At 43.4% G+C, this 24982-nt stretch overlaps 1 protein-coding gene across 1 annotated transcript in view; it reads right to left on the bottom strand.

The window, feature by feature from the left end:
* The window catches only part of LAMA3 (laminin subunit alpha 3), a 469061-nt gene that overhangs the window by 69956 nt on the left and 374123 nt on the right, over positions 1–24982 (bottom strand). Inside the window, 4 exon segments of the mRNA XM_029591143.1 lie at positions 1755–1864; positions 3349–3429; positions 9340–9458; positions 10871–10984. Coding sequence (XP_029447003.1) covers positions 1755–1864; positions 3349–3429; positions 9340–9458; positions 10871–10984 — 424 coding nt within the window.

Raw genomic sequence — 24982 nt, 5'->3', positions numbered from 1 at the left:
GGTATATGTGCATACTTTATAAAATATCTGCTCCGCCTTAATTCAGAGTTATTAAGTGAACATGATATATATATGTTTACGTGCCTCTGAAATCTACCCCCTTATTTTAGATGAATACAGATAAACCAAATCCTCTCCAAGTCAATTTTTTTTTTAATGTTTCTCTTTGAACTGCCCTGTTTACTTACCCTCCACCTTCAAACCTCCCTTCCAGATAGCATATTTGGGTAACTTTAGAGATCCCTTGCTGAGTTGAGAGCTGGAGGGGACGACCCCTATGGAATGCACTCTCAGCATCCCTCTTTGGCCATCAGGGGACTGCTCTGGCTTTCGGGTTTTCCTCCAGTGGCCCAATTAATGTTTGGGATTTTCTTGGGTTTAACTTGAGAGTTGGTTGGGCCTCTCAGGTTGGTGTTTCTTTTCACATGTGATTTTGGGTTTGTTTTTCCTCTCTTATGGTCTGCTCTGGGTTGTTTTTAGTTTGTTAGGGTTCTTTTGATCCTGTGATATCTGTATTTATTGACTCCTGGACTGGGAGTGCTATTGTATTGTATTGTTACTACAGAGTTTGTACTGATTTGTATTTTCTGCCAATGCAGCTCATCTTGGGTGTTTATTTTTTTTTGGGGGGGATGGGGGGTGGAATATGAGATAAGTGCCTTTGTGCATCATCTTTGCAGCAAGCTCAGCCAGCCCTGATGGATAGGGGGATGTAAACCTGTTCTGAGTCAGTTTCTAAAAATCAAGGAATGCACATATCCAAGAAAAATCTAGAATATGTCGCCACAAGAGGAAGGTTGCAATGAAAAAAAGCTTCAGGGCTTTATACCTGCCCTCTATTGGGCAGGTTATCTACAGCAATGTCTGTACACTTCCAAATGATTAAATACCCACTGGAATGCACAGAACACATGCAGTCACTTATTTATGCAACTCTATTTTCTGAGTGTGTGTCAGGGGATATGGAAGCTCTACTTTTACTGGCTGGAAAGTCAAACTAGGGAAAAATTGGGCAACAAAGAAATTAATGGGGGCAAAAATGGAACTTTTTATTAAGAATATGGATTTGTTTAAAACAAATAAGGAATATGAATGCCCTTTTCCGATTTGGTGCATTTTAAACTAAATGAAGCCCTGGCAGCATTGAAAAGCCTGAAAGGTTCTCAGGTTATTCCTTTCAGGAAACAGCATGCACTGTTTCTGAATAGTGCATGCTAATTGTAAAGAGTACACACTATTTGGAAATAGTGTGCGCTATTTTCTGAAATGAATAAAACAGGAAAAAATGAAAAGATCCACTCCAACAAGACAAAACTTGTCCAAAATGCAAGCAGCTGTTCTTTCCCTACCCCTCCAGCCAATCTCTCTGCCTGCTATCCCTGTATAATAACAGTTTAAAGGCATCACTGTGGACAGAGGCAACATTGCACTAAATAAACCCTGAATTTACCTTCCAGTAATGTAAATTATTTACATGCGTGCTACAATCTGTATCTAGAATGAAAAGAATTGGAACAATTCTTGAGAACAGAGGGTTTTTTTTCTTCCCAAGCAGAAAAATGAGGCGTGGAAGAGCTCTGTAGTCAGCTCATTACATTTCCAAAAGGGTAACTTATTTGCAAGAATCACCATGGGTGACTTCCTATTCCTGTGGAATCATACTGGAAGGCTTTGCAAGGGAAATCCTATTACACTCTTCACTGAAAAGCACTGCAGCACAAACATAGGCTGCGACATGCTAGTTCGTCCCTTACCTCCAGTCAGTGAATCGCAGCTGACTATCTCTCTGTTGTTATTACCACAATTGCATGGCTGACAGCTACTGCCGAATTTCAGGGGATTTCCATAGTATCCGGGTGCACATCTGCACGCAGCAAAAAAAAAAAAAAAAAAAATTATGCCACATAAAATACTTTTCCTTTAGGGTTTGATTCGCTCGATTCTTTTGGGCCTCTGGAAGGGAAATAATGGGGAAATAAACAGATAGTAGCTGATAGTAAAGCAAATGCTTGTGGTCCTTAGGATCAGTCCCATGGCAATCTCAGGTGCTGTCAGAGAAACCCATTCTGAGGAAACTGTTGCAGACTATAGCGGAAAATCCTCTTTAGCACTCACATAAGTTACCCCCTTATACTTCGAAGTAGGCCCTGGCTTAACAAACAATTTTTATAATATTTTCTACCCTCCTAGTGTGATCAGTAACGCAAACCGTTAATCTGCTTAAAAATGAATGTATTATTGCTTAGAAATATTTGTTCCCCCTTCCACCCCAAAAAAGTCAGTAATTAAACACAAGGAAGCTATACAACTTATGAGTTATCCACATAAATGCCTATTTCTGAATATCCCCGGCACCTTTCCATCTAAAGTTTAGCCAGATAAGTCATTATCTGGCTAAAACTTAGACAAATAATGTAGGGGAATTTCTGGGGAATTCTGGCACAGACTTGAGATAGCTGGATAACCTATTCAACTATGTCCAGACACGAATGAGAAGAGATTTAAAGTCATCCAGGAATGTCTTCCTCAATAACTTTAACTTAACCTACGATATTCAAAGAATATCACTAGATAAGCAGAGGGCAACTGGAAAAAAAAAAAAGGTCCCATGATGGCTTTGTGGCTTGATCCTCCGCGTTCCCCCACCTCAAAGACCCATGAGCCCCATCTGAGCCCATAAAGCCTTCCCATTCTCCCTGTCCCCAATACTTTAAAATTTTGGTATGGGCTGCAGTATTCAGAACTCTCCCCTCTGCTAATGTCCCTCTTATCCTCCCATCCCACACACACTCCTGTCCCCCAACCCCGCCTAAAATTTTAATTTCAGCCGAGAGCTTGGATCTTGAGTCTGGCTCCCGGGCGTGTCTGGCGTTGCTCTGTTGGTAAGGCTGGTTGCATAATCTACCAGTGTTGCTCACAGATACTTAGTTCAGACAAGGTTACTTCATAGGTACTTGATTCAGGCAAAGTCTTCAGACACAGGATCCACAGCTCAGAGTACAGTTCTAAAGCCCTCGAGTTGCTGAGAACACTGGAATGACACCAGTGATCAACACGGAGGCTCAATCTGAGTCCCTGGGAGTGGGACTGCAGGTCTGGGCTGGAAGCAGCTATGCAAACTTTCTCATAAACAGACCCACCCTGTGTCTCATGGGCAGAGCACAAGCCCTCCAACAAGGGAAACCCCAGTTCATGACCAGATCTGGCTCTTTTTCCCTTTATGTTTACATGCACAATTCTGTAAACACACAAATGCTTCTCTTGCAGTAGCATGCCAGGAGAAACTCTCCTCCAGCATTCAAATGGTTCTCACGCTTCACAGCTACAGAGAGAAGACATGGTACAGACCTTTCACAAGTTACTCCCGTATAGCCTGGTTTACAGAAACACTGCATGTGTCTGCCAGTCCCAACACACCCTGTGGCAAAACTGAAAAGCAAAAACACAATGAAACAAAAATGTTACTATGAGGAAAAAAAAAATGCAAGTCATGAAGTGTCCAGGCCAAGATAGACAGAAACTGGCCGAAATATTGAGCACACAGACCAGATCCAAGTCAGGTGGTTACGTATATGAGGGAACCTGGGGGAAGGAGCTTGTAAATTGAGGGTGTCAATGGCCATGGATTGATTTTGGTAAAAATTTCTTAAGAAATCATATGAAAAGAAATTCTTTAATGCTAACAATCTTCCCAAGCATCCCACCTCCTTATTTCCTGACTGTTGCAGCTATACTCCTTCCTCAGACAACACAGAAGCTCTGTTCGCCATTATATGCCTGCAGCAATTAACAGAATACCAAACAATTTCCTGGAGAAAGGAAGGCCAGGATGACATTTATTTTCATTACTTTTACTAAATAAGCATGTACAAATGTAATTGTAGAGAAATAATTCATGTCAGTACAAACAGCGGATAGGTTCTTACTTATTTAAACTGTTAAGATGCATTTTAGTACATGAAAAGCAAACTAATTAGGGTAACCAACGGCCAGGAGTGGACTGGCCTATTGGGTGATTGGGCATCCCCTGGGGGGGCCGATTGCTCCCATCATATGTGGGGTTTTTTTGGTTTTCTTTAAATGATATGGGCTGCAGCGGCCCGAAGAGAGGTCTACAAGATCACAGCAGAGCTAATCAAGCCGCGCCAAAAGTGAGTCCTTTCGGCCGCAGCAGAGCCCATCCTGCTGCCGCCACCTGAAGAGAGATCTATGGGGCAGCTGAAGAGGTCCTGCGGGCCACGGCAGAGCACTCTATCAATGGGATAGTGAGCAAACCTTTATTTGTAGATCTAAGGTTTCCTATGGGAGTGTGAAAGTGCAATGCTGCTCCTAACCATTCAGAGTATTTATTGTGTATTATTTTATGAATGGTAGTTAAAACCTTGTACTGTAATGCTTTGTTTGATTGGAAGGCAATGCAGGGCCTTCAATACCAGAGTAATATGCTCATCGTTTTTTTTTTTTACATCCCTATATTACTCGAGTAGCAGCTTTCAGCAACAACTGTAGCTGGTAAGCCCAATAAAAGAGCACTGAAATACTCAAAACTAGGAAAAAAAAAAGCATAGTTTGCAAAATAGTGTGAAAATTGCTTGACTTAAGTAGGGTTTTAACGGTTTTAGTAGATGAAGTTTATTATAACCCACTTTAACTGTTCCAGTAATATGTTTTTTCATGGATAGATTGTCTATTATCACTCCTAAATCCAGAGCATACTCAGCTACCTCAAAATTATCTGTTCCTATTGTAATCTGCTGTGGGATATTGATAGTACTTTTCCTGCCCAACCAGATAATTTCCGTTTTTTGAGTGTTCAATACTAATTTGAAATGAGAGAATAGTCTTTGAATAGCAGATAAGTAAACATTCAAAGTCTTTGCGGTATGGTCCATTCATTTTTCTATGGGTACAATAAATTGTACATCAGCATATAAACAGAAGTTAAGACTCAGACCAAATAATTTACTTAATGTAATAAGCACAGATTGAACAAAATGGCTAACCGGGATGAAACCCGGACATTTTTTGGTTAAAATATCATCTATTTTGACTCTAAAGGAATGGTCTTTTAAGAAGGAGATGAACTATTTTAGCAGTTTATCAGTAATTCCTATTTCCATAAGTCTGTTAATTAATATGGTGTGAACTACAGTGTAGAAGGTTGCAGATAAGTCCAATAAAACAACCAGATAGGAGCAACTTGCATCAAATCATCTCAAAACTGTATTGTAGAGAGACAGTAAAAGTGATTTTATATTATATTATAGTTCCTTCTGAATTCAAATTGATTTGGATAAAGGATGTTATCAATGTATTCCATCAGTTGTATGTATACTGTTTTTTTCTATAATTTTTGCTAGAAAAGGTAGGGTGGAATTGGTCTATAATTATTCAGAATTGTCAGATCAACTTGATGAGATTTTAAAAGAGGTTTTATAGCCTCACATTTTAAATCCAGAGACAAGTTAACCAGTTTTGTTATACATCTAGAGACAGCCTCAACTACCAATTTTAAATATTTGGCTGGGATGTTATTTAATGGATGAGAAGCCAGACTGCATTGCCTCATCAGGCGCTGCACCTCAGTATTGGATATCTCTTCAAACTCAGACCAAGTTGATGGACAAGAGAACTGATTTTGAATGTTTGAAACAAGCTGGTTAAAGTAATTAGTTAAGTTGGCAAATTTCTCAATATAGAAGTTGGCAAACTCATTACATCTAGAAGATGGTAAAGTAGAAATAGCTCCCATCAAAAAAGAATTATTCACTAAGGCCTAGATTTATCAAAATGTGGTATCGCATGTGATAGCAAAAGGGGTGTGGTTTATTGCAATAATTACGTATGTGAACAGCTAAGTTAGTGCAAATTGTGATAACATTATCAGACTTTGTGATAGGTGCCAGACCTGTTGTATTTCTGAGAGAGAGAGAGAGAGAGAGAGAGAGAGAGAGAGAGAGAGAGAGAGAGAGAGAGAGAGAGAGAGAGAGAGAGAGCACATCTAGCCATGATTTCATCTCCCTAGATAGGTATTTGTATCCCTATGGTAGTCCCACCTAGTAACTCGAGGTGAGGGTTAGGTATTAGTGTAGGGGGTTAGGGGCCACTTTGATATTCTAAGTGAGACGTACGAACAGAACAGTGGTCTTTTGTGAAGATTTGAAGACCTTTGGAGTGAGGAAACTCACTCCAAGATGAGATTTGGGCAATGTTCTCTCAACCTAGCTTGATGGGCTCTCTACCTGGGTAACACTCTGAAGGTCATCAAATCTTCACAAGAGACCACTGATCTGTTCGTACGTGTCACTTGAAATGTCAAAGTGGCCCCTAACCCCCTACACTAATACCTAACCCTCACCTCGAGTTACTAGGTGGGCCGCCTATAGAGATATAAATACCTACCTAGGATGAGGGCATAATGGCTAGCCTCACTCTCTCTCTCCATCCAGGCTTAATGGTATTTCTTAAGTCTTTATTTCTACATAGTTTCCTATAGGTGAAGGAAGCAAGTTCAGCTTGTGATGTTTTGAAAGTGGGTTATTGAATCTGTAGATTAACATTATTAAGTCTATGGTCAGACCAAGGGATTAATGTTATGATTAATATAATAAATGGTTTATTATTAAAAATGTGATCCAAAGTATGACCTGCTTTATGAATTGGCCCAGAAATCAGATATTCCCATTCTAAGGCATCACATGCAACCGTTCTAGGGTAGTTATCAAAATGGAGACTGAAGTCTCCTGAGATAATTAAAGACTTTTGATCACAAATATTGATAGTGAGCAATTCAATTAAAGGAGAAATATTAAATTCTAGTAGTAATCCTAGCAGACAATAAATCAGGCACAAATCTAATAGGTCAGATTTTAGAAAGATCACTTCCTAAGGTGAAGCAATTGTTGAATTCATTGGTGTGAATATTAAGTCTTTTTTTGCTATTACCATATGGCCCCACCTTTTATTCCTTATTCTTGATACACAGATAGATTTATATGAGGAGTGATTAATTTGATTCAAAAGTACAGAATCACTTGTTTTAAACCAGGTTTCTGTAATACAAAAAGACTGAAGGGTTTTTTTTTTTTTTTTTATTCACGTATGCATGCATGTGTATGCATTCCGGAAAGAAGGCCCCCCCCCCCCCCCCCCCCCCCCTTAGTTCTGTGGCAAACTTGAAGCTGGCTCATTCCACCTATATTGCTGCCTTACTAACATTTTTCATTTTTAAATTTCAGCAATGCAGCTAAAGTGGCAGGCTAGACAGATGCCCCATACCTACAGCATGGATTGGAGGAAGAGCTGCTGCTGATCTACAAGATCCAGCGCAACATGTACCCTCCCACAGATGAAGAGCTCCAGGCCAGGGTGTTCCCAGAGAATTCTGCAAGCACCTGCAGGAAAGTGAGGGTGTGGAGCCCACGCTCCCTCCCACTCCCATCACAGGACACTCCAGCATCTGAAGAACCCGACCACACACTCTGATGAATCTGCTTTATGTTTTGCTGCCTGAGCTCTTTTACACTGATTTCATCTGGCCATGATCTGCTTTCTTGTTTTCCTACAAAAGCTAGCTAGCAGAAATTCATTTGATTCTCTGTGCAGTCAGCTGAAATTCAAAGACTGCAACAGAGAAGATTTATTCTGCAACAGGCTTTGGGAGATATAACACTATGAAAATATGCTCAATACACATTGGGGTACATTTTTAAAAAACAGCGCGCGCGCGTACTTTTGTTCGTGCAACCGGCGCGAACAAAAGTACGCCGGATTTTAAAAGATACGCGTGTAGCCGTGCGCAAGGCTGCGCAAAATCGGCAGCCTGTGCGCGCCGAGCCGCGCAGCCTGCCTCCGTTCCCTCTGAGGCCGCTCCGAAATCGGAGCGGCCTCGGAGAGAACTTTTTTTTTTTGTCCCCCCCGGCCCTACCTAAATCCCCCCCCCCTACCTTGTTCGATGTAGTTATGCCTGCCAGCCCCCGGACCGCCCCGGACTGCAGACACACCCCCGGACTGCCCATTTTAGCAAGCCCCGGGACTTACACGTGTCCCGGGGCCTTGCGCGCAACGGCGGCCTATGCAAAATAGGCACGCCGGCACGCGAGTGCCCTGCGCGCGTAAATCCTACTGGATTTACGCGCGCAGGGCTTTTAAAATCTACCCCATTGACTTTAGGATGCACAATCATAGGAATAATTAACATTTAATGCTAACAGAAGAGGAAACGTTTTAAATTGTGCACTCAAAGTGCACACTCGCTGGGTCTTTGATTCTAGGCACTGTGCTAACATTTAGTAACAACTTTCTTCTATCATCTGCAGAGTGAACATTTCTAAACTCTGCTCCTTGCCCCATGTTCTCAGCATATAATTATATTTGTTCCTGCATTGGCTCTGCATATTAAAAAAAAGCCCAACAAATTGTTTCAATAAAAATATTCTCTTGGTCAATATGCAGAGAAAGAATACGATTTCATTTGATCTGGTTATAAATCCTTGTATTTCAGACCTCTGTAACATATATAAATATATAGTCTAGAAAAACACTACACAGTGGCCACTGACTAGTCTGCATTTGAAACTGAACTAGATGTTAGTTGGAGGGTCCATATTCAGACGGAGTACAGATAGCAAGTTTACCCCGGGATTCATCATTCCACTATAAATACAGCAGAATGATGGCCTGCGGGGAAAAAAAGGGGCGGGGGGTGAAAGTATGCAGCCGGCCACATCGCGGTGGTTTTCTGGATAAACTTTGGAGGCATATTCAATAGTGCAGCCACACTACCGAATACAGTTAGCTGGCTAACTCAACTCCTCCTAGTTACACCCTGGAATTGCCTCTAGCTTGGCCCTAAATTCTAGCCCCCTAACTTATTAGCCAGATATGTGCCCAAACATTCATTTAGACAGTTAACTTCTGAGTTAGCTGGCTAAATGCTTTTGAATATGGACCTTTTGAAAACCTTAGCTGTAAAAGGTTGGACGCACTGGGGGGAACTCTATTTGCCAGGAATATCTGGAAAGAAAGTTCTAGAACAAGAGGTCATTATATGAAACTCTGAGGTAAGGATGGGGGGGCAAACATTTAGGATGTTTCTTCATAGAAAGGGTAGTGGATGCACAGAATATCCTTCCAGTGGAAGTGAAAACAGTAACATAATTCAAAAAAAGCCTTGGATAGACACAGAGGATCTCCAGTTGTGAAAAACAGAAGTGAATATTGGAGATCAACTGGGGATTTAGGGAATTGCTACAGGAACTCAACTTGACAGAGTATACGGGCCTTACATATATTGCCACCCCATTCTAGGTTTCTATGCTATTTTACAGACCACAATACCTGTTTGATAATACAGAGAGTGGACACGGGCAGACACGACATGGCCCGTGGGTGGCATTTCCAGAGTAACCTTCTTGGCACCGTTCACAGTTGTCACCAGCAGTATTATGTTGACAGTTCTTTAAAAACAAAAAATAAAGAAAATCAAAGCCATGAACAAACCCAATGTACATATTGTTTCAATTTTACCAGACACAAACTGCTGTAAAAATGTAAAGAGGGTAACTTATTATAATTATGTCTGTGTGAGGCTGTTTTGTGTGTTCTAGGACAGATCTGTTCAGGTTACAGGTAAAAATATTTATTTATCCCACAGTCACACTGTGACAATGTTTCTGTCAGGAGCTGATGTCATTAGGCAATCCTGTCCTATGGTCTGATGGCAGCTCTTGAAAAAAAATGTTTTTAAAATCAACCTGCGTTCTGAGTCCCATCACCAGCTACTTTTTCCCTGGCACTCACTTAAACAGGAGAGTAAGTCATCTTACCCGCACTATAAAAAGAACCCAGACACTTCCATGAAGACAGGACTTGGGACATCCGGCTGCATGAAATGTCCTGCATGCATGTTTAAATTTGAAATGGGCCAAAAAACGTATTCGACACATTTTAGACAGTTTGTTGTACCATGATTGTCAGGTTCTACGGAAAACTCTCAGATCGAGTCTTACAACTACAGCAACTTCTTGTTCTGACGTGCCTGGCCTCTCTAAAGAATCACATTCAGATACACTGGTCTGTTTGTGCAGTACTGCTTCCAGGTGAACAGGAGCTAAGCCTGTGCGTGGAATGCAACAGTAAAGATACGTGCAGCTGGCACAATCAACGGACATCGAATTATCGGGGAATGATAGCAGGAGTAAGCAACTTGGGGCAATGGACTTTACAAATATGTTTGCCTATGCGTGGAAAATTCACTTCAAACCAAAACATATTTTAGGTGGGAACTCTTCATAAAAGCATACTCTACGGACAAATGCTACAGCTCAAACAGACGGAGCTCGGTTTCCAGAGTAATGCCAGGAGGAGAAAAAAAAAAAAAAGATGCATTAGCTTCTTGCACGGCACTGGCCCGTGTGTTGGGTCTGTTTCAGTGTTTAAAGAGCTTTATGACAGGAAAGGAGCACTGGGACAGAAGCTTCATGATCCGTAGAAATGGTTTTAGTTTTCAGAAGTCATTCTTGTTTGAGCTCATGGCCCAAATGAAAGTATATGATAGAAGCTGGAACCCAAAAGTCAAAAAATTCCTTCTGGAAATGAATGTGATCAAACGATTGAATTTGTGGGTCAGATTTAAATATTTGGGTCTTTTAGGGGCAAATGGAGACAGAATTGGTGCAGGAAGCACAGATGAGAGGATCCTAAGCATAGCCAGAAAATTCCAGCAAAGTCAAAGTCAACTCACTGTAAAAAAAACCCCAAACAAGCAAGCAAAAAAAAAAAAACCCTGAGGGCAGCAAACATGGAATACATTGGTAAGACAGTTTAGTGAGAACACGGTTTAGTAAGAGCCTGAACAGATTTTACTTACAGTGCATATCCCAGTGCCATCCTGACATCGATTGGAATGGCCATTGCAATTGCAAGGAAGACACTGTCCCAAAAATAATCCCTTGTTGTCTCGATAATATCCAGGGGCGCATGCCTATTCAAAGGAAGAATTACAGTTTGATGATGTGCAGATTAAGGCAGCATGAACAAGCATTTCATGACCTCCTAAAGCAGGGGGACAGCCCACTCAGTCATGTAGTGCCGAAGTTGATCGGGTTTTCAGGATATCCACAATGAATATATATGAAATACACTTGTCGGGGACTGTACTGCTCTCTCTCCATTCTCGTACCTAGCAGCCCTCTCATTGTCCTCTGTCCCCACCTGTTCCAGGTACAATTCACTCACTTTCCTCCCCTTCCCTTCTCTACCTCCCACACCCAACATAAACGATCTCTCTCCTCTACTCCTCCTCCCACCCTCAGCCCTCTGAATCCCCTCCTCCTCTACTTCTCCTCCCTTCCACCCTACAGACTTATGACTCTCCTCTTCCCTCTTTCCCTGCAGCTCACTCGCCTGCCTTCCCAACCACCTGCTGCAGCCCTCTCACTCCCCCTCCTTCCTCCCAACATCTTCTTTCTGCTCCAGTCTCTGGCAGGGGTTGAAGACGCTGGTCTCCCTCTCTTGGCCTCATTCTCCTCTGCATGTTGACTATGAAAACCTTCTAACCAACAAAAGCACGAGCGAAATCAGTGGGAAAAAATATGACTCTTTGTTTTTCCCCCACAGATTTTTTCCCATTTTTGTTCGTTACAGTAAACACTGATAAATTCTTGGGGAAAAAATAAAAAGGCTCCTAGTTATGGCATTTCCTAGTGCACCACGTACATAAACAAGATGTGTTTCAAAAGAATAAAAGATATAGCAGTTTTAACAAACAAAAAAAAAAGTTTTTAATAAAGTAAGTCATAAAAGAACAAAAAATAAAGGTTTGAATGGTAGTGGTTGCAGTTGCCATTGTAAGAGTGGCTAATGGGTGCCATACGTGGATTTCTCTGCGTTGCGCTCAGCACTCTAGAGCTTAGAGGAAATCCTGTCCCAGGATACTGGACAGGTCGTCAGTGAGAACCCTGGTGCCAGTTCACTGTGTTTCAGGAAAGGCTGGGGGGGCAGGCGAGAGGTAGAACTGACTGCGAGGTGGTTTTTCCATAATCGAGCATGCAAGGAGAATAAATTGCTGTGTCCGGAATCAAAGGAGTCTGTTGCCTGTGTGCGAAATCTGCATAGCCCAGCTTCAACATAGGGATACAAGCACCAGCACCGAAACATAAAATAAAGAAGGCAAAAACCAGACATTAAGCAAACTGAGCATTGATCAGACTGGTGAAAGAATAGAATAGGACAATCCAGAAGAGGGATTTGTATTTCTCTTGCCTCTTCCAACGTTTGGCAATCAGTGATTGATGTTTTCAATTACTTTCGACTCACATCATAATATTTTTTAAATCTGAGAGTTCCCCTGCTATCCAAGTTCAGTCTGCCAGCTCCTAGCACCCTTGATTGCATGCTGAATCCTGGCCAGAGGTCTTTCTTTTTTCCAAACTTGACCTCACAGGAGGATACCATCAACGGGAGCGACACCCCAAGTCGAGGTTCATCGCTACTTCTACAACTCACATGTACCTTCAACAGTACAAATGCCTCCATTCTGGGATTTCTCTGCTGCAGACATCCTTCAACATACTATCCAGGAGGTGGTAGTTGGGGGTCCCTGGAGTTGTTAATGCGAGTGATGGCATCTGGAACCAGACCCGAAGAACACAGCATTCGACTCGCAGAAGGCTTACGACGATTTCATGAGCAGAATCTAACACTGAACCTTCTTAAATGTGAGTAAAACAAACCCACATTAGAGGTTTTTTTGGATGCATATTTACCAAGAACGGGGTTTCTGCAGACTCTAAAAAGTTCTGGATATCCAAACTGCTTCCATGCCCACAAACACAACTGATGTTCTGCCATCTGCTGTAGGAGATTCATATCACACCTAGTTACAAGTACAAAGCCTCTTTGGAATCTCACCAAAAAAAAGAGGAAGTGTCTGAATGAATGGACAAACAAACAAACAAACATGCTTTTACTGAGCTAAAATCTCTTGCCAGTGATGTTGGTAGATGTCAGCCTTGGTGGTATAGAAGCTGTCCTTTCACAAGTAACTAGATAGAGCCAAGCCCACACTGTTGCTTATGCCAGCAAGACCCTGTCGCCAACGGAACAGAAGGAAGTATTCTCAGACTGAAATGGAAGCACTTGCAGTAGCTTGAGGATGTTCTCGTCTGCATTTATATAGATGCCCTTTTTCAGTTCTAACAGATCACAAGCTTCTGAAACCCATGTTTTGAACAATCTTTTTTGTCCACAAGCTGGCATTGTGCATTGGATGTTCACACTCCAAGGCTATGATTACAAAGTTGTCCGTCGACCAGGCAAAGATGATCCGGCCTCTATTTTTCTAGGCATCTCAGTTCTGATTCTGCTACTAGTCACAGCCTCACTGAAAATACAGAAATTCACATCAATCTCCTTCTCGTCCTCGCTGTTCCCCAAAGTATTTTCCTTACAGCAAATTAACACTGCGACAAGTTCTGATCATCAAAACTGTTCAAAATGGCGAATGGGCGACAACTTTCAAATGATTTATGCCACCTAACCCCTGAAGTAGAAGGCATTCTCCAGTCATTTGTCCGCATTAAAGAACTCATTGTCACCAGAGATGATCTTTTTCTTTGGGACACAAAACTTATGATTCCACATTCTCTATGGAATCATACAAAAGACCTGGCTCATGAAGGTCATCAGTGAATAAGCAAACCAACATCCAGGTTCAGAGGAGAAAAAAAAACCCTGGTTCCTTGGAACTGATATGTCCTACATTTTTTCTGTTTACTCATACCTGCCATTATTAAAACTGACAATGGGCTGCCTTTTCACAGCTTCCAAATTGCTCAGTTTGTAGAATATTTTGGATTTATGCACTGAAAAATCTCTTCACACTGGCAACACAAATTAATGGGAATCCTGAAATATTTATGAGGACCTTTAAGAAAACATCACATATTGCAACAGCAAATGCACCTGACTTGAAACAGGAGTTGTACTGGTTTCTCCATCACTATTGTACCACTCCTTACTGCTCAACTAACAGGGCACCAACCACTATCCTGTTTGGCAGGCAACTGTGAACAAAGTTGCCAAGATGGACATAGAAGCAAAGTATGCATTTACCGGTAATTTCTGCATAAGTATGATGTCGAAGCAAGGCCCAGGATGAAAAGATATGCTGACCAACGCAAGCAAGCTACAACTATACCCCTCATGGAGACATGATCTTAGTCAAAGAGATCCAGCCTTGCAATTAACTTTTCACACTTTTTTATCCTAAACTATAATGAGTTACAAAACTCAGTTGGACCATAGCCACAGTTCAAAGAAGAGCTTACAGAGTAACTCGAAATGTTTCACATTTTAAAACCGTTTAAGGCCACTTACCATGGACTCACTCAACAAGAACACGCGGATGATAGAAACATAGAAATGACGGCAGAAAAAGACCAAACGCTCCATCCGGTCTGCCCAGGAAGCTTGTGGTAGCATCAAAAGTATCAGGCTTATTGGTTAAGGGTAGTAACAGCCGCATCAGTAAGTTACCCCCATTCTTATTTTCCCAGACCTTAACATTTAGTGTCCTTGTAGGTTGCTGTCTGAGTCCGATTCCCCTTCTCCCCCCCACCTTCCACGATTGACTCTCATCCCTCTGCCAGCCTCCAGTTTATCTGAAGAACTTTGTGAGTTAAGGACGTCTGTTTCTGTGTAACAATCCTTGTTCTAGTTTGTCATAAGCAGTATTCCTTTTATTCTGTAGACATCAGACATGTATAAAAATCTTTAGGGAATGCGAAGGGATGGAGGGTTCAGATGAAATCCTGCCCCAGATCCTGCTCAGGTCTTCCCTGATCACTTTGGCTGCCAGGGCAGCCAAAGTGATCAGGGAAGATCAGGCTAGGGGGCAGGCAAGAAGTAGTTGAATCTTAGATGTTTTGTCTGTAACCAGGCAAACAAGGAGAAAAAAAAATTCAGTGTTTGAAATCAAAGGAATTTGCATAATTCATATTTAAAACAGGGACATAATAAGCATGGGGCTGGGATCCCCTCCCCAGCCTCCAGGAGCTCAAAGAATAAGCAGGGTGTGATTTTACCAAAAAAAAAAAAAATAATGAATGTGACTTATCGGTTTAAACTTATTTTGTTATATTTTGGAGGACAGGGCTCAGTAAATGTTCACTTTCTTTACTTTAACTGTGTAAAATCAGAATTGGGCACGCTCAACACCTTCTATTAATCTAGGTGTACACCTGAGCTAATATCCCTAAGAAAACCTATTTGTGCCTCTTGGTCAGGGAAATGTTGCTTCAGTGCCTTTGGTCTGACAAAATGGAGACAGAGCAAGAGAAGGATTAGGGAATAATCAAAGGGGAAGTGAAGAGTGGCTATGAGAAAAGGCCAGTGGCCTCTAAACTTTGAACCTCCGCAGTCTGCATGGAAGTTTAACAGACTGAGAGAGAGGGCACCATATCAAGTAAAGAAGAAATACATAAACGAGGTCCCATTCTGAACAGGGTATGGAGAAGTCCTCACATTCTCCCTGTTCTTGTGTGTGTGTTAGTCAGTGTGTTGCAGAATGGCAAGAAAGGGACCAGCACTCTAAACGGGATTTTTCCCTACACATTTTGCATCGAGAGCGATATAAGCACGGAACACCCTCCTGGGCTGGGTGGTGTTGGCTAAAACAGTAACGGAGTTTAAGAAAGCTTGGGGGATCCTTCGTTGCTAAAAGTGGAGCGTGCAGAAAGCATGACCTAGCAGGATGTATTTAAGAGTTCATCACGGAGGATTCAACAATGGGCGCTGGGACTGCCAGAATGTATGGCAAAGCAGATATTGTGAAATGTTGGCAGTTCTAGCGGTAACACAAGTATCCATGTGGCCAGGTTGTCTGACAACCTGCACTGATAGACTGGACTGGCACCTGGGTCTGCCTGGCAGATTGCAAATTCTGTAACTAGACGTCCTACTGGAAATGCAGGTGCTCACATATAGCTGGCTCTGTCTGGCTGGCCTCGCAGGGGACCTGGGAGGCTGGATGTTTGGGCAACGGCCACACTAGTGTTGTTGCGTATTTAGATTTTGATGTTGTGTTGACCTATGATATGATTCTCGCTTTTGTAAGCCGTTGTGATCTTCTTTTGGCATGGCGGTATATAAAACGCTTAAATAAATAAATGCTTAAATAAATAAATAGAATTAGCAGTAGTTAGGCACGGGAAAGATGGGGGCTGGAGGGGCTAAAGTGGGAAACTTGAATGCTTTTCCATCCAAGACGGCAGAGTACCAAGAAGGAAGACCAAAAGGCCGTCCTGGGTACGGAGACATCTCTTGCAGACGGTCACATTCTGTAGCTGGCAGCTGGGACGTATCTTTAATAGCATGGACAGGACAGCTGGGCAGACTGGATGGCCCGGATGATCTTTTTCTGCTGTCATTTACTACGCGATAAGATAAGGCTTTCGCAAGCTGACTGCTATGCTTTAGGACTCTGGTGGGGCTAGTAATATGAACTGAGCTTTAGTCACAGTGATTATCTGAAAGCTTTGCTAGTGAATGGCAGTGCGTTTTCGGAGCTCCTCGAAGATAAGCCGCTGGATCCATTGCCAATGGCATCACTTAAAGGAAGATTTTCAACCTCACTTTACCTGGTCCTCTTCAAACACAGTATGGCTTTTTTTTTTTTTCACATTAGATTTTAAGATTTTGTTAGTACAGGCTTGTCCTAGAGACATATCTTACCAAGCACGAAAAGAAATGCTGAGAAACTGAAAGCCCCTGAGCCAAAGCGCGCAACAAAGTCCCGTTGGAGGCATCAGAAACACTCCCACCGACAACCAGCCAGAGAGAGTCTGCCTTAAAATCACCGAGCAAATGAATCGCAACCCCCAGCTAATTGCCAGCCACACTGGATACAAGATGCAGGGTTAACAAATTCACAGAAAAGACACTGTGCCACCTGCAGAGCACGCTGCTGCTGCCAGTGAATAGTTTAATGTATGTAAACTTAATCCATCTCTGAAAACTGCCTGTGTGATTTGGAAAACAAACGAGCTTACTAATTAAGAATACATTTCTCAGAAAAGCAAAAAAAAACAAAAAAAACCAACCCCCCCCAAAAAAACAACCCCCAAAACATTGACTCAGCAGTGGCGATAGATGCTTACTGCCAGCAAAAAATTAGAGAAGAAAGGCGAGATAGATCTCAGTAGATTACCTAGGTTGAGATAATGCCTTTCCAAACTCTTCACAATATTACGTACTGTTTTTTGCAGGCGTGATAATAGTTGAAGTACCGTGCATGCCATTTGTGCAGTTCTATACAGCCCAGGACCGGCAAGAAAACGCTAGTGGGCAAGTGCTGCATCCCAAAGTCTGACTGAGTACCAGTGCATCACACGCCTACTGCAGTTCGTTCCCTCGTTCCTCGTACATCGCACCGACAACAAACCCCAGTAATAATTACCCGATTCGGTCTCAAATCCAGATTCACTCGCTGCTGCTGCTGGTCCCCGAGCGGCGGCGGCGGAATCCCCGCTCTCTGCTGCGTGCCCGCCGCCAGGCTGTGAGCCAGCGCCAGCACCCAGACAGCCAGCCAGCGCGCGCTCCTCCTCGGCCCTGCTCCCATCCTCGTCACAGATCGGTCTCGCGGCGCTGGGCACTCCCCTCGCCCTTATAAGTCCCTGCTCGGCTAAGGCGCGACCCCCCCCCCCCCCCCCCCCCCGGTGAGTCAGCTCGTGTCACGGATAGAACGGTTCCCTGAGGTTGCTTAGCCACGCAGGGTGGGGCGCGCGCCAGACGGTTGAGGAGCAGTAAATCACGCGCTGAGTAATGCTCCAGACCTAGTCAGAGGCGCAAACGCTTCCTCCGGGGCTTGCATAGTTTTCCCTCGCCGCGGCAGGGGCTCTCCCCTGACAGGTAAGGCGCTGCAAGCCCTCGCATGCTGCTCACCGGCTTCAACTCGCTCTCTTTTGGGGGGGCTTAACGTTTGTACTTCGTGTAACAGGCAACAGAAAACGTGAGAAAATACTTCGAGAAAAAAAAAATGCTTTAGGCACAGATTATTGCTCAGTGAGCAAAAAGAAAAAGAAAGGTGGAGTGATGGAGAGCTGCTCTGAAATACTTTTCCAGAGAATGGCACTGCTCTTCATTACAGATGACAAAAAATTCTCTAATATTTTTTTGGAGGGTTCAGTCGGTAAGCAATCTCATTATTAAAGGACCAAAAACCACCTCTATTTCTTCATCGGTTTTACAACTGGAAATCAGAAGGAGTTCTTTTTAATTTGTACACTGATTATGACCTCATATAGGCATTATTTCGGAGCCTTCTTTTAAATGAGTGTGCTGCATAGCAGTGTGAGCAACAAACACCATGGCCCCATGAAGAAGGTGGAAAACCGAAACACGGACCGTGTCTATACTACTTGCTATGCAGCACACTCATTTAAAAGAAGGCTCCGAAATAATGCCTATATGAGGTCATAATCAGTGTACAAATTAAAAAGAACTCCTTCTGATTTCCAGTTGTAAAACCGATGAAGAAATAGAGGTGGTTTTTGGTCCTTTAATAATGAGACTGCTCTTCATTATTCATGGATTCTTTCCAAACTAGGTTTTATAGTTCTAGTAAATCTTTCTTTGTTTGTTTTTTTTTCAGCTGCTTTATTTGTAGGACTGGCAATCAGCTCTCTAGAAGCAGATAAGTTCTTGTAATGTTTGCATCGGCCAGCTCAGGCTCGGGGTATGGCACTTCCTGCCACCAAACAGACAGCATCTGGTTTTGTTCTTTGCTATGTAAGGTGTGCATATTACATCCCCAAACCACGCCTCTTCCTCCCGATCAAACACTGTATGCAGACATATGGAGGTTCATATTCGGCTAATTTATTCAGTGATATTCAGCCACACGGTGGGCCCAAATAACTTTTGAGTTAGCCTGATAAATTAATCCAATTAACATTAGTCCTACTCAATAGCAGGGCAAACTTCCGGATAAATCTCAATATCTCTGCTTATCCGGCTAACAGGCCGATACAGTAAGGACGCGGAAGAAAGAGTGCGGTAGTGCCGGGTGCACCCTCGTTTGCCGCACGCACAGTCCGGATCACATACCGCTCGATACAGTATTTAAATGGCATGCAAATGAAAGCCGCGTCCAAAGCACGTCCATGAAGCGCAATCCATTTTACTGTATAGAGCACTATACAGCGCCTATACAGTATCCTGGGTGTGCTGGTACCTGTCATTTCAAATGTCATTTGAAATGACAGGTACCAGGAAGTGGATACAGGAGAAGGGCTGCTGCAGTTTGTTTTGTTGTCCTGTGCAAATGATTGCTTCACTGCCTGACCCCCTCACCCCCCGGGACAAGACCTTTAGAGGAGCCAGGATTGGGCAAACCTTCCCCCAGCCCCTGCTCACCTACCCTGGCCGCGTCCATGGGTGCCGGTCTCCCGTGCGGGCGCGATGACGGCTCCAGAGCAGCCCCAGTCCTCTCTCCCTTCCTCCCGGGGGCAGCCAGCGGCGAGAGCGGCTTCAGCAGCCCGGGGCGGATCGGGCACTCCCCATGCGAGGCGGCTTCCAGCAGCCCTCGCCGGCGAAGGTGCATGAGCGCACACCGTGACCTCAGACGTCCAGCCGGGCACTCAGGTCACGGCGTGCGTTCATGCACCTTCGCTGCCTTGAGCACCCAAATTGGACATACAGGCGTGCGTTCATGCACCTTCGCCGGCGGGGGCTGCTGGAAGCCGCCTCGCATCGGGAGCGCCCGATCCGCCCCGGGCTGCTGAAGCCTCACAGGAAAGTTTGCCCGTGAAATTTTGTCTCTCTCTGCTAGGGCTTGCCTGACGCTCCACACTAACGCAGGGGTAAGGGAAGGCAGTAAATTAGCAGGTTAAACACCCGGCAAAACTGCAGGTTAAAAAGGCGATAATCGGGGCGCACGTTACTGTATCGGAGGGAATAGCTAATCCGATCGTTTACATCTCATATACATGCTGTGGGCGGAAAGGGTTACCCGTTGATTTCAAGAAGCGGTAAGGATGGGTTAAAAGGGATAGTGAATCGCGGGTTGGACTTACGCGGCCAAATTGTGGGTACAAAGCGGGTTAGAAGCAGGGTAACCACGGCCGCGCTTTACTGTATCGGCCTGTAAGTTAGCCCGATAAGTATCTCCTCCCAGTTGCGCCCCCATCCCATCACTACTTAGCCGGATAAGTAGTTATCTGGTAGTGGCGGCTATTAAATGCAGCTGAATATTCAAACACCTCCACTGAGTTGGATAAAGTCAGAACTTATCTAGCTAAGTGGTGTTGAATCCAATCTTATGGCTACCAAATGGCTCCATTTTTATTTTCAGGACAGATTGGTTGAATTTTGTTTTACCCTACTACATGCATGGACTTGTGACTCTAATCTGTTGAATTCTGCTTTTGGGCTTGTTTTTAGCATACTGTTATTGATTGATGGCTTTTAGCTTATGGGATCTTTGAGCATGTCTGATGCTATGTGAGTATTTTTATGTACTTATTTATTTATTTATTTATAATTTTTATATACCGACATTCTCGATACAAATATCAGATCGGTTTCCATTATAACAAAACAGTCGCGGTTAAGGCGTTACATTAAACAAGGTGTCTGAACAATAGAACGTAAATATTAAATAGTAATAAATGAATCGTCGAACAGCGTTAATAGACGTAACAAAATAAATAAAATGAAATGAAATGATACATGGAACAGCGAACAATGTTAATGGGCATAACATGAACTAATGCATCTACTAGGGCAGGGGTCGGGAACCCATGGCTCGCGAGCCAGATATGGCTCTTTTGAGGGCTGCATCTGGCTCGCAGACAAGTGTCGCCATACTTCGCGGTTCCCCGCTGACCCAGCTGCTCCCCGGTCCTCCGCCGCCCGGGCTTAAAATGCTGTCAGCCCGGGCGGAACGCGGCAGGCAGCTGGAGTCAGCGGCACCGGCGTGCTCTCTTCTCCCCCCCCCCCCCCCCCCGCGGCCCGGAAGAGGAAGTGGAGAGCATCGGGTGCCTGCGCGGGAAGAAGAGACCACACTAGCGTGGTCTCTTCTTCCGCGCAGGCACCCGATGCTCACCACTTCCTCTTCCGGGCCGCGGGGGGGAGGAGAAGAGAGCACGCCGACTGGAGTCATCCGGGTGCCTGCGCGGGAGTCATCGGGTGTCAGCCGGGTGCCAGCGCTGGAGTCATCGGGTGCCTGCGCGGGTCTTCCCGCGCAGGCACCCGATGCTCTCCACTTCCTCTTCCGGGCCGCGGGAAGAAGAGAGCACGCCGGTGCTCTCTTCTTCCCGCGGCCTGTGTGTATAAGTAAGAGAGAGATCATGTGTGTCTGTGTCTGATTGACAGCTGGTTTAGGTGATGGAGCATGTGAGTATGTGATTGAGAGCCTGTGTTTAAATGAGAGAGAGAGACCATGTGTGTCTGTGTGATTGAGAGCTGATTTAGGTGAGGGAGCATGTGAGTATGTGATTGAGAGCCTGTGTTTAAATGAGAGAGAGAGACCATGTGTGTATGTGTGTGATTGAGAGCTGATTTAGGTGAGGGAGCATGTGAGTATGTGATTGAGAGCCTGTGTGTAAATGAGAGAAAGAGAGGACATGTTTGTAAGCATGTGAATGAGAGTCTGTGTGTGAGAGAAAAAGACAGCATGTATTTATGTGATTGAAAGCCTGTGTGTGTGTAAGCGTGAAAAGATAGACAGCATGTGTGTAAATGTGTAATTAAGAGCCTATATAAGTGAGAGAGAAAAAACATTTGTATATGTGAGTGACTGAGAGCATGTGTGTATAGGTGTGTCATTGAGAGCCAGTGTGAGAGAGAGCGCTGGTATGTGACTGAGAGAGGAGAAAGTTCCAAGCAAACCACCCCACCTCCTGCTAATTCAGAACAATCTCAGGACACCTGGATATCAAACGTTCCCAGGTATGCAGAGCAAAAAAAATTTTTGTATCCTTATTATTTTTCATTACTGGATCTTTGTGTCTGCTATTTTGAAATATTTTGTTGGTATCTGGAAATGTTTTATATGAGTTTTTAATTATTGGATATTCCACTCATCAGCTGTTTCGAAATATGTTCTTTTTGTTGGTACAGTTTTACTGCTGATGATTTTATATTTCTTGATTTGTTTTATAAGGATGTGTGATGTTTCTTTTTTCCTTTGTTACACTGCATACAGAGACTCTGGCTTGTTGCAGTTTCCAATTCAGTTTTTGTCTGCATGCTTCTTGTTATGCGTTTTGGTCTCTTTATTCTATGTTAGGTGAGGGACAGCACGTGATTCAGGTGAGGTTTTCTGCTGGCGTGTAGTTTCTGTGTAGGACTCTATAGCAGCCTGACTTGGTCCGTTTTCCTAATAGGAGATGTATTGGTGTCTTAAGGCCTGGTGTAATATTTTCAGAGACTTATTGTACTTTAAAAGTGTGATCTTACATAAAATGCACACATTTACTTGTATTTAGTTTTAAACATATTGTATGGCTCTCATGGAATTACATTTTAAAATATGTGGCGTTTATGGCTCTCTCAGCCAAAAAGGTTCCTGACCCCTGTACTAGGGTATCTTTCGTAACATATGGACTGTCCAAATCAGGCGTAAGCGGGCCCTAAGGGAAGTGAGAGTGATCATGGGTCCCATAGTGGGCTGTTATGCCCTTTGACCGGTGTCAGCGTGTTCTTGAGACTCCGGGAAGGCTTGTCGGAAGAGCCATGTTTTTAGGTGTTTCTTAAAAGTTTGATGACATGTTTCTTGGCGAAGCTCCGGAGGCATATAACTTGATGTTATATGATATATTTGATATTTATTTTGTATTGTATTGTACTCTTGTCATAGTCTATTGTGTCTTTTACAGAATTATTTTTTATGGAAACATAGAAACATAGAAATGACAGCAGAAAAGGACCAAATGATCCAACCAGTCTGCCCAGCAAGCTTATGCCTGTATCTTTCACACTGTGCAGGGTAACCTCATACTTATCAGTTTCCCAGACCTTAAAAGTCAGGCCCCCCCCCCCCATGCTGTTTGAATCCAATTTCCATGAACCCTTGCCATGGAAGCAGAGAGCAATGATGGAGTTGCATTAACATTATCTAACATTATCAAAGCTTATTTGTTAAGGGTAGCAACTGCCACACCAGCAAGTTATCCCCATGCACTCTTTTCTTTATTTCCATCCTCTAGCCTTTTAGGGATTCACAGTGTTTATCCCATGCCCCTTTGAATTCCTTCATTGTTTTCTCTTCACCTCCTGTGGAAGGGCATTCCAGGCATTCACCACCCTCTCCATGAAGAAATATTTCCTGACATTGGTTCTGAGTTGACCTGCCTGGAATTTCATTTCATGACCTCTAGTTCTATTGATTTCTTTCCAATGGAAAAGGTTTGACACTTGTGCATCATTAAAACCTTTCACGTATCTGAAGGTCTGTATCATATCTCCCCTGCACCTCCTCTCTTCCAAGAAATACATATTCAGATCCTTCAGTCTCTCCTCATAAGTCTTCCAATGCTGGCTCCTCACTATTTTGGTCGCTCTTCTTTGGACCACCTCTATCCTGGCTTTATCCTTTTTGAGATACGGGCCCCAGTACTGAACGCAGTACTCCAGGTGAGGCCTCGCCAGCGACATTATTTTAAAATTATTGATCCCTGCCTTGAGCTGCCATTGGAAAGATAGGGTATAAATAAACTTGATGTGATTGAATTTTCCCAAAAGTAATCAGAACTACAAATCTGCATAGGCAATGGCATGAATCCAGGATTGGCTCAGCCTGTCCTACAGGCTATAAAGTGTGGGAGAGCGGGCGCTGCATGTTGAGTGCCCGCTCTCCCGACACACGCTCAGGCACCTCTCCTGGGCGCACGATTCTTTATTTAAATGAGGACGGGCGATAAAGAGGCGCTAGGGACAATAGCGCATCCCTAGCACCTCCTTATTAGCAGAAGTGGCAGCTGTCAGCGGGTCCGACAACAGACATTTAATTTTACCGGCGTCTGTTTTCAAACCCGCTAACAGCCATGGGTTCAGTCCGCCGGCAAAATTGAGCATCCGTTTTCGAATCTGGGGACCAGCGGACAGATTTTTTTTTTTTTAAGTTTTTGTTTTTTTTTTTTGGGACCTCCGACTTAATATTGCTATGATATTAAGTCAGAGGGTGTACAGAAAAGCAGTGTTTTCTGCTTTTCTGTACACTCTCCCGGTGCTGTCTATGATTAACGCCTGCTAAGCCGCACATTTTACTTTCAGTATCCCAGGCGACTAACTAATAGGCTCGTCAACATGCATTTGCATATGTATTTGCATATGATGAGCGCTATTAGTTTTCGCAAGTTTGGCTGTGCGTTTTCAAGGCACTATTACCCTTTACATTATAAGGGGTAATAGAAGCGCGTCGAAAATGCGCAGCCAAATGGATGCTAAACAGTGCGCTCGGCCGAGCACACCATACTGAATCGGCCTACTAATAAATATGGAGCCACGGTTGGTAACCTGATGTATGTGTTTGGTTATGTACTCTATGTCCAAAATAACACACAAGCTATTCCGTCATACAGTTACTGTATTACCCATGCCTCATGCATATTGGCTGAGATCTTCAGCATTAGAGACACTATAAGTTAGATTTGATGTGCTATTCATAAAGTAAATAATTTGAATAATTTTGTTTAAAAATATACTAACCAATGTTTTTGGCATAAAAATATAATTTGGGTACGTTTATGAAAACCATTATCAATAAGCAGCCAAAAACCTGTGAAAATGCTACCAAAATACACAAAAACATTTTCTTTAAGTAGTCCATTCACTAAGTCTAAGAAGATTGCTGCCAAGAGAGGCTTTAATCCAGAAAATTAGATTAACTGGCTCTCAGGTCTTGAATTTGTGCCAGTAGTAGAGTGGAGGAGTAGCCTAGTGGTTAGAGCAGTGGCTATCCCACTGCTGCTGCTGCTTG

This window comes from Rhinatrema bivittatum, chromosome 2 (assembly GCF_901001135.1).
Source record: "Rhinatrema bivittatum chromosome 2, aRhiBiv1.1, whole genome shotgun sequence".
Lineage (NCBI taxonomy): Eukaryota > Metazoa > Chordata > Amphibia > Gymnophiona > Rhinatrematidae > Rhinatrema > Rhinatrema bivittatum.
Note: the sequence above shows the minus strand (reverse complement) of the source record. Positions and strands in the feature narration are given on the sequence as shown.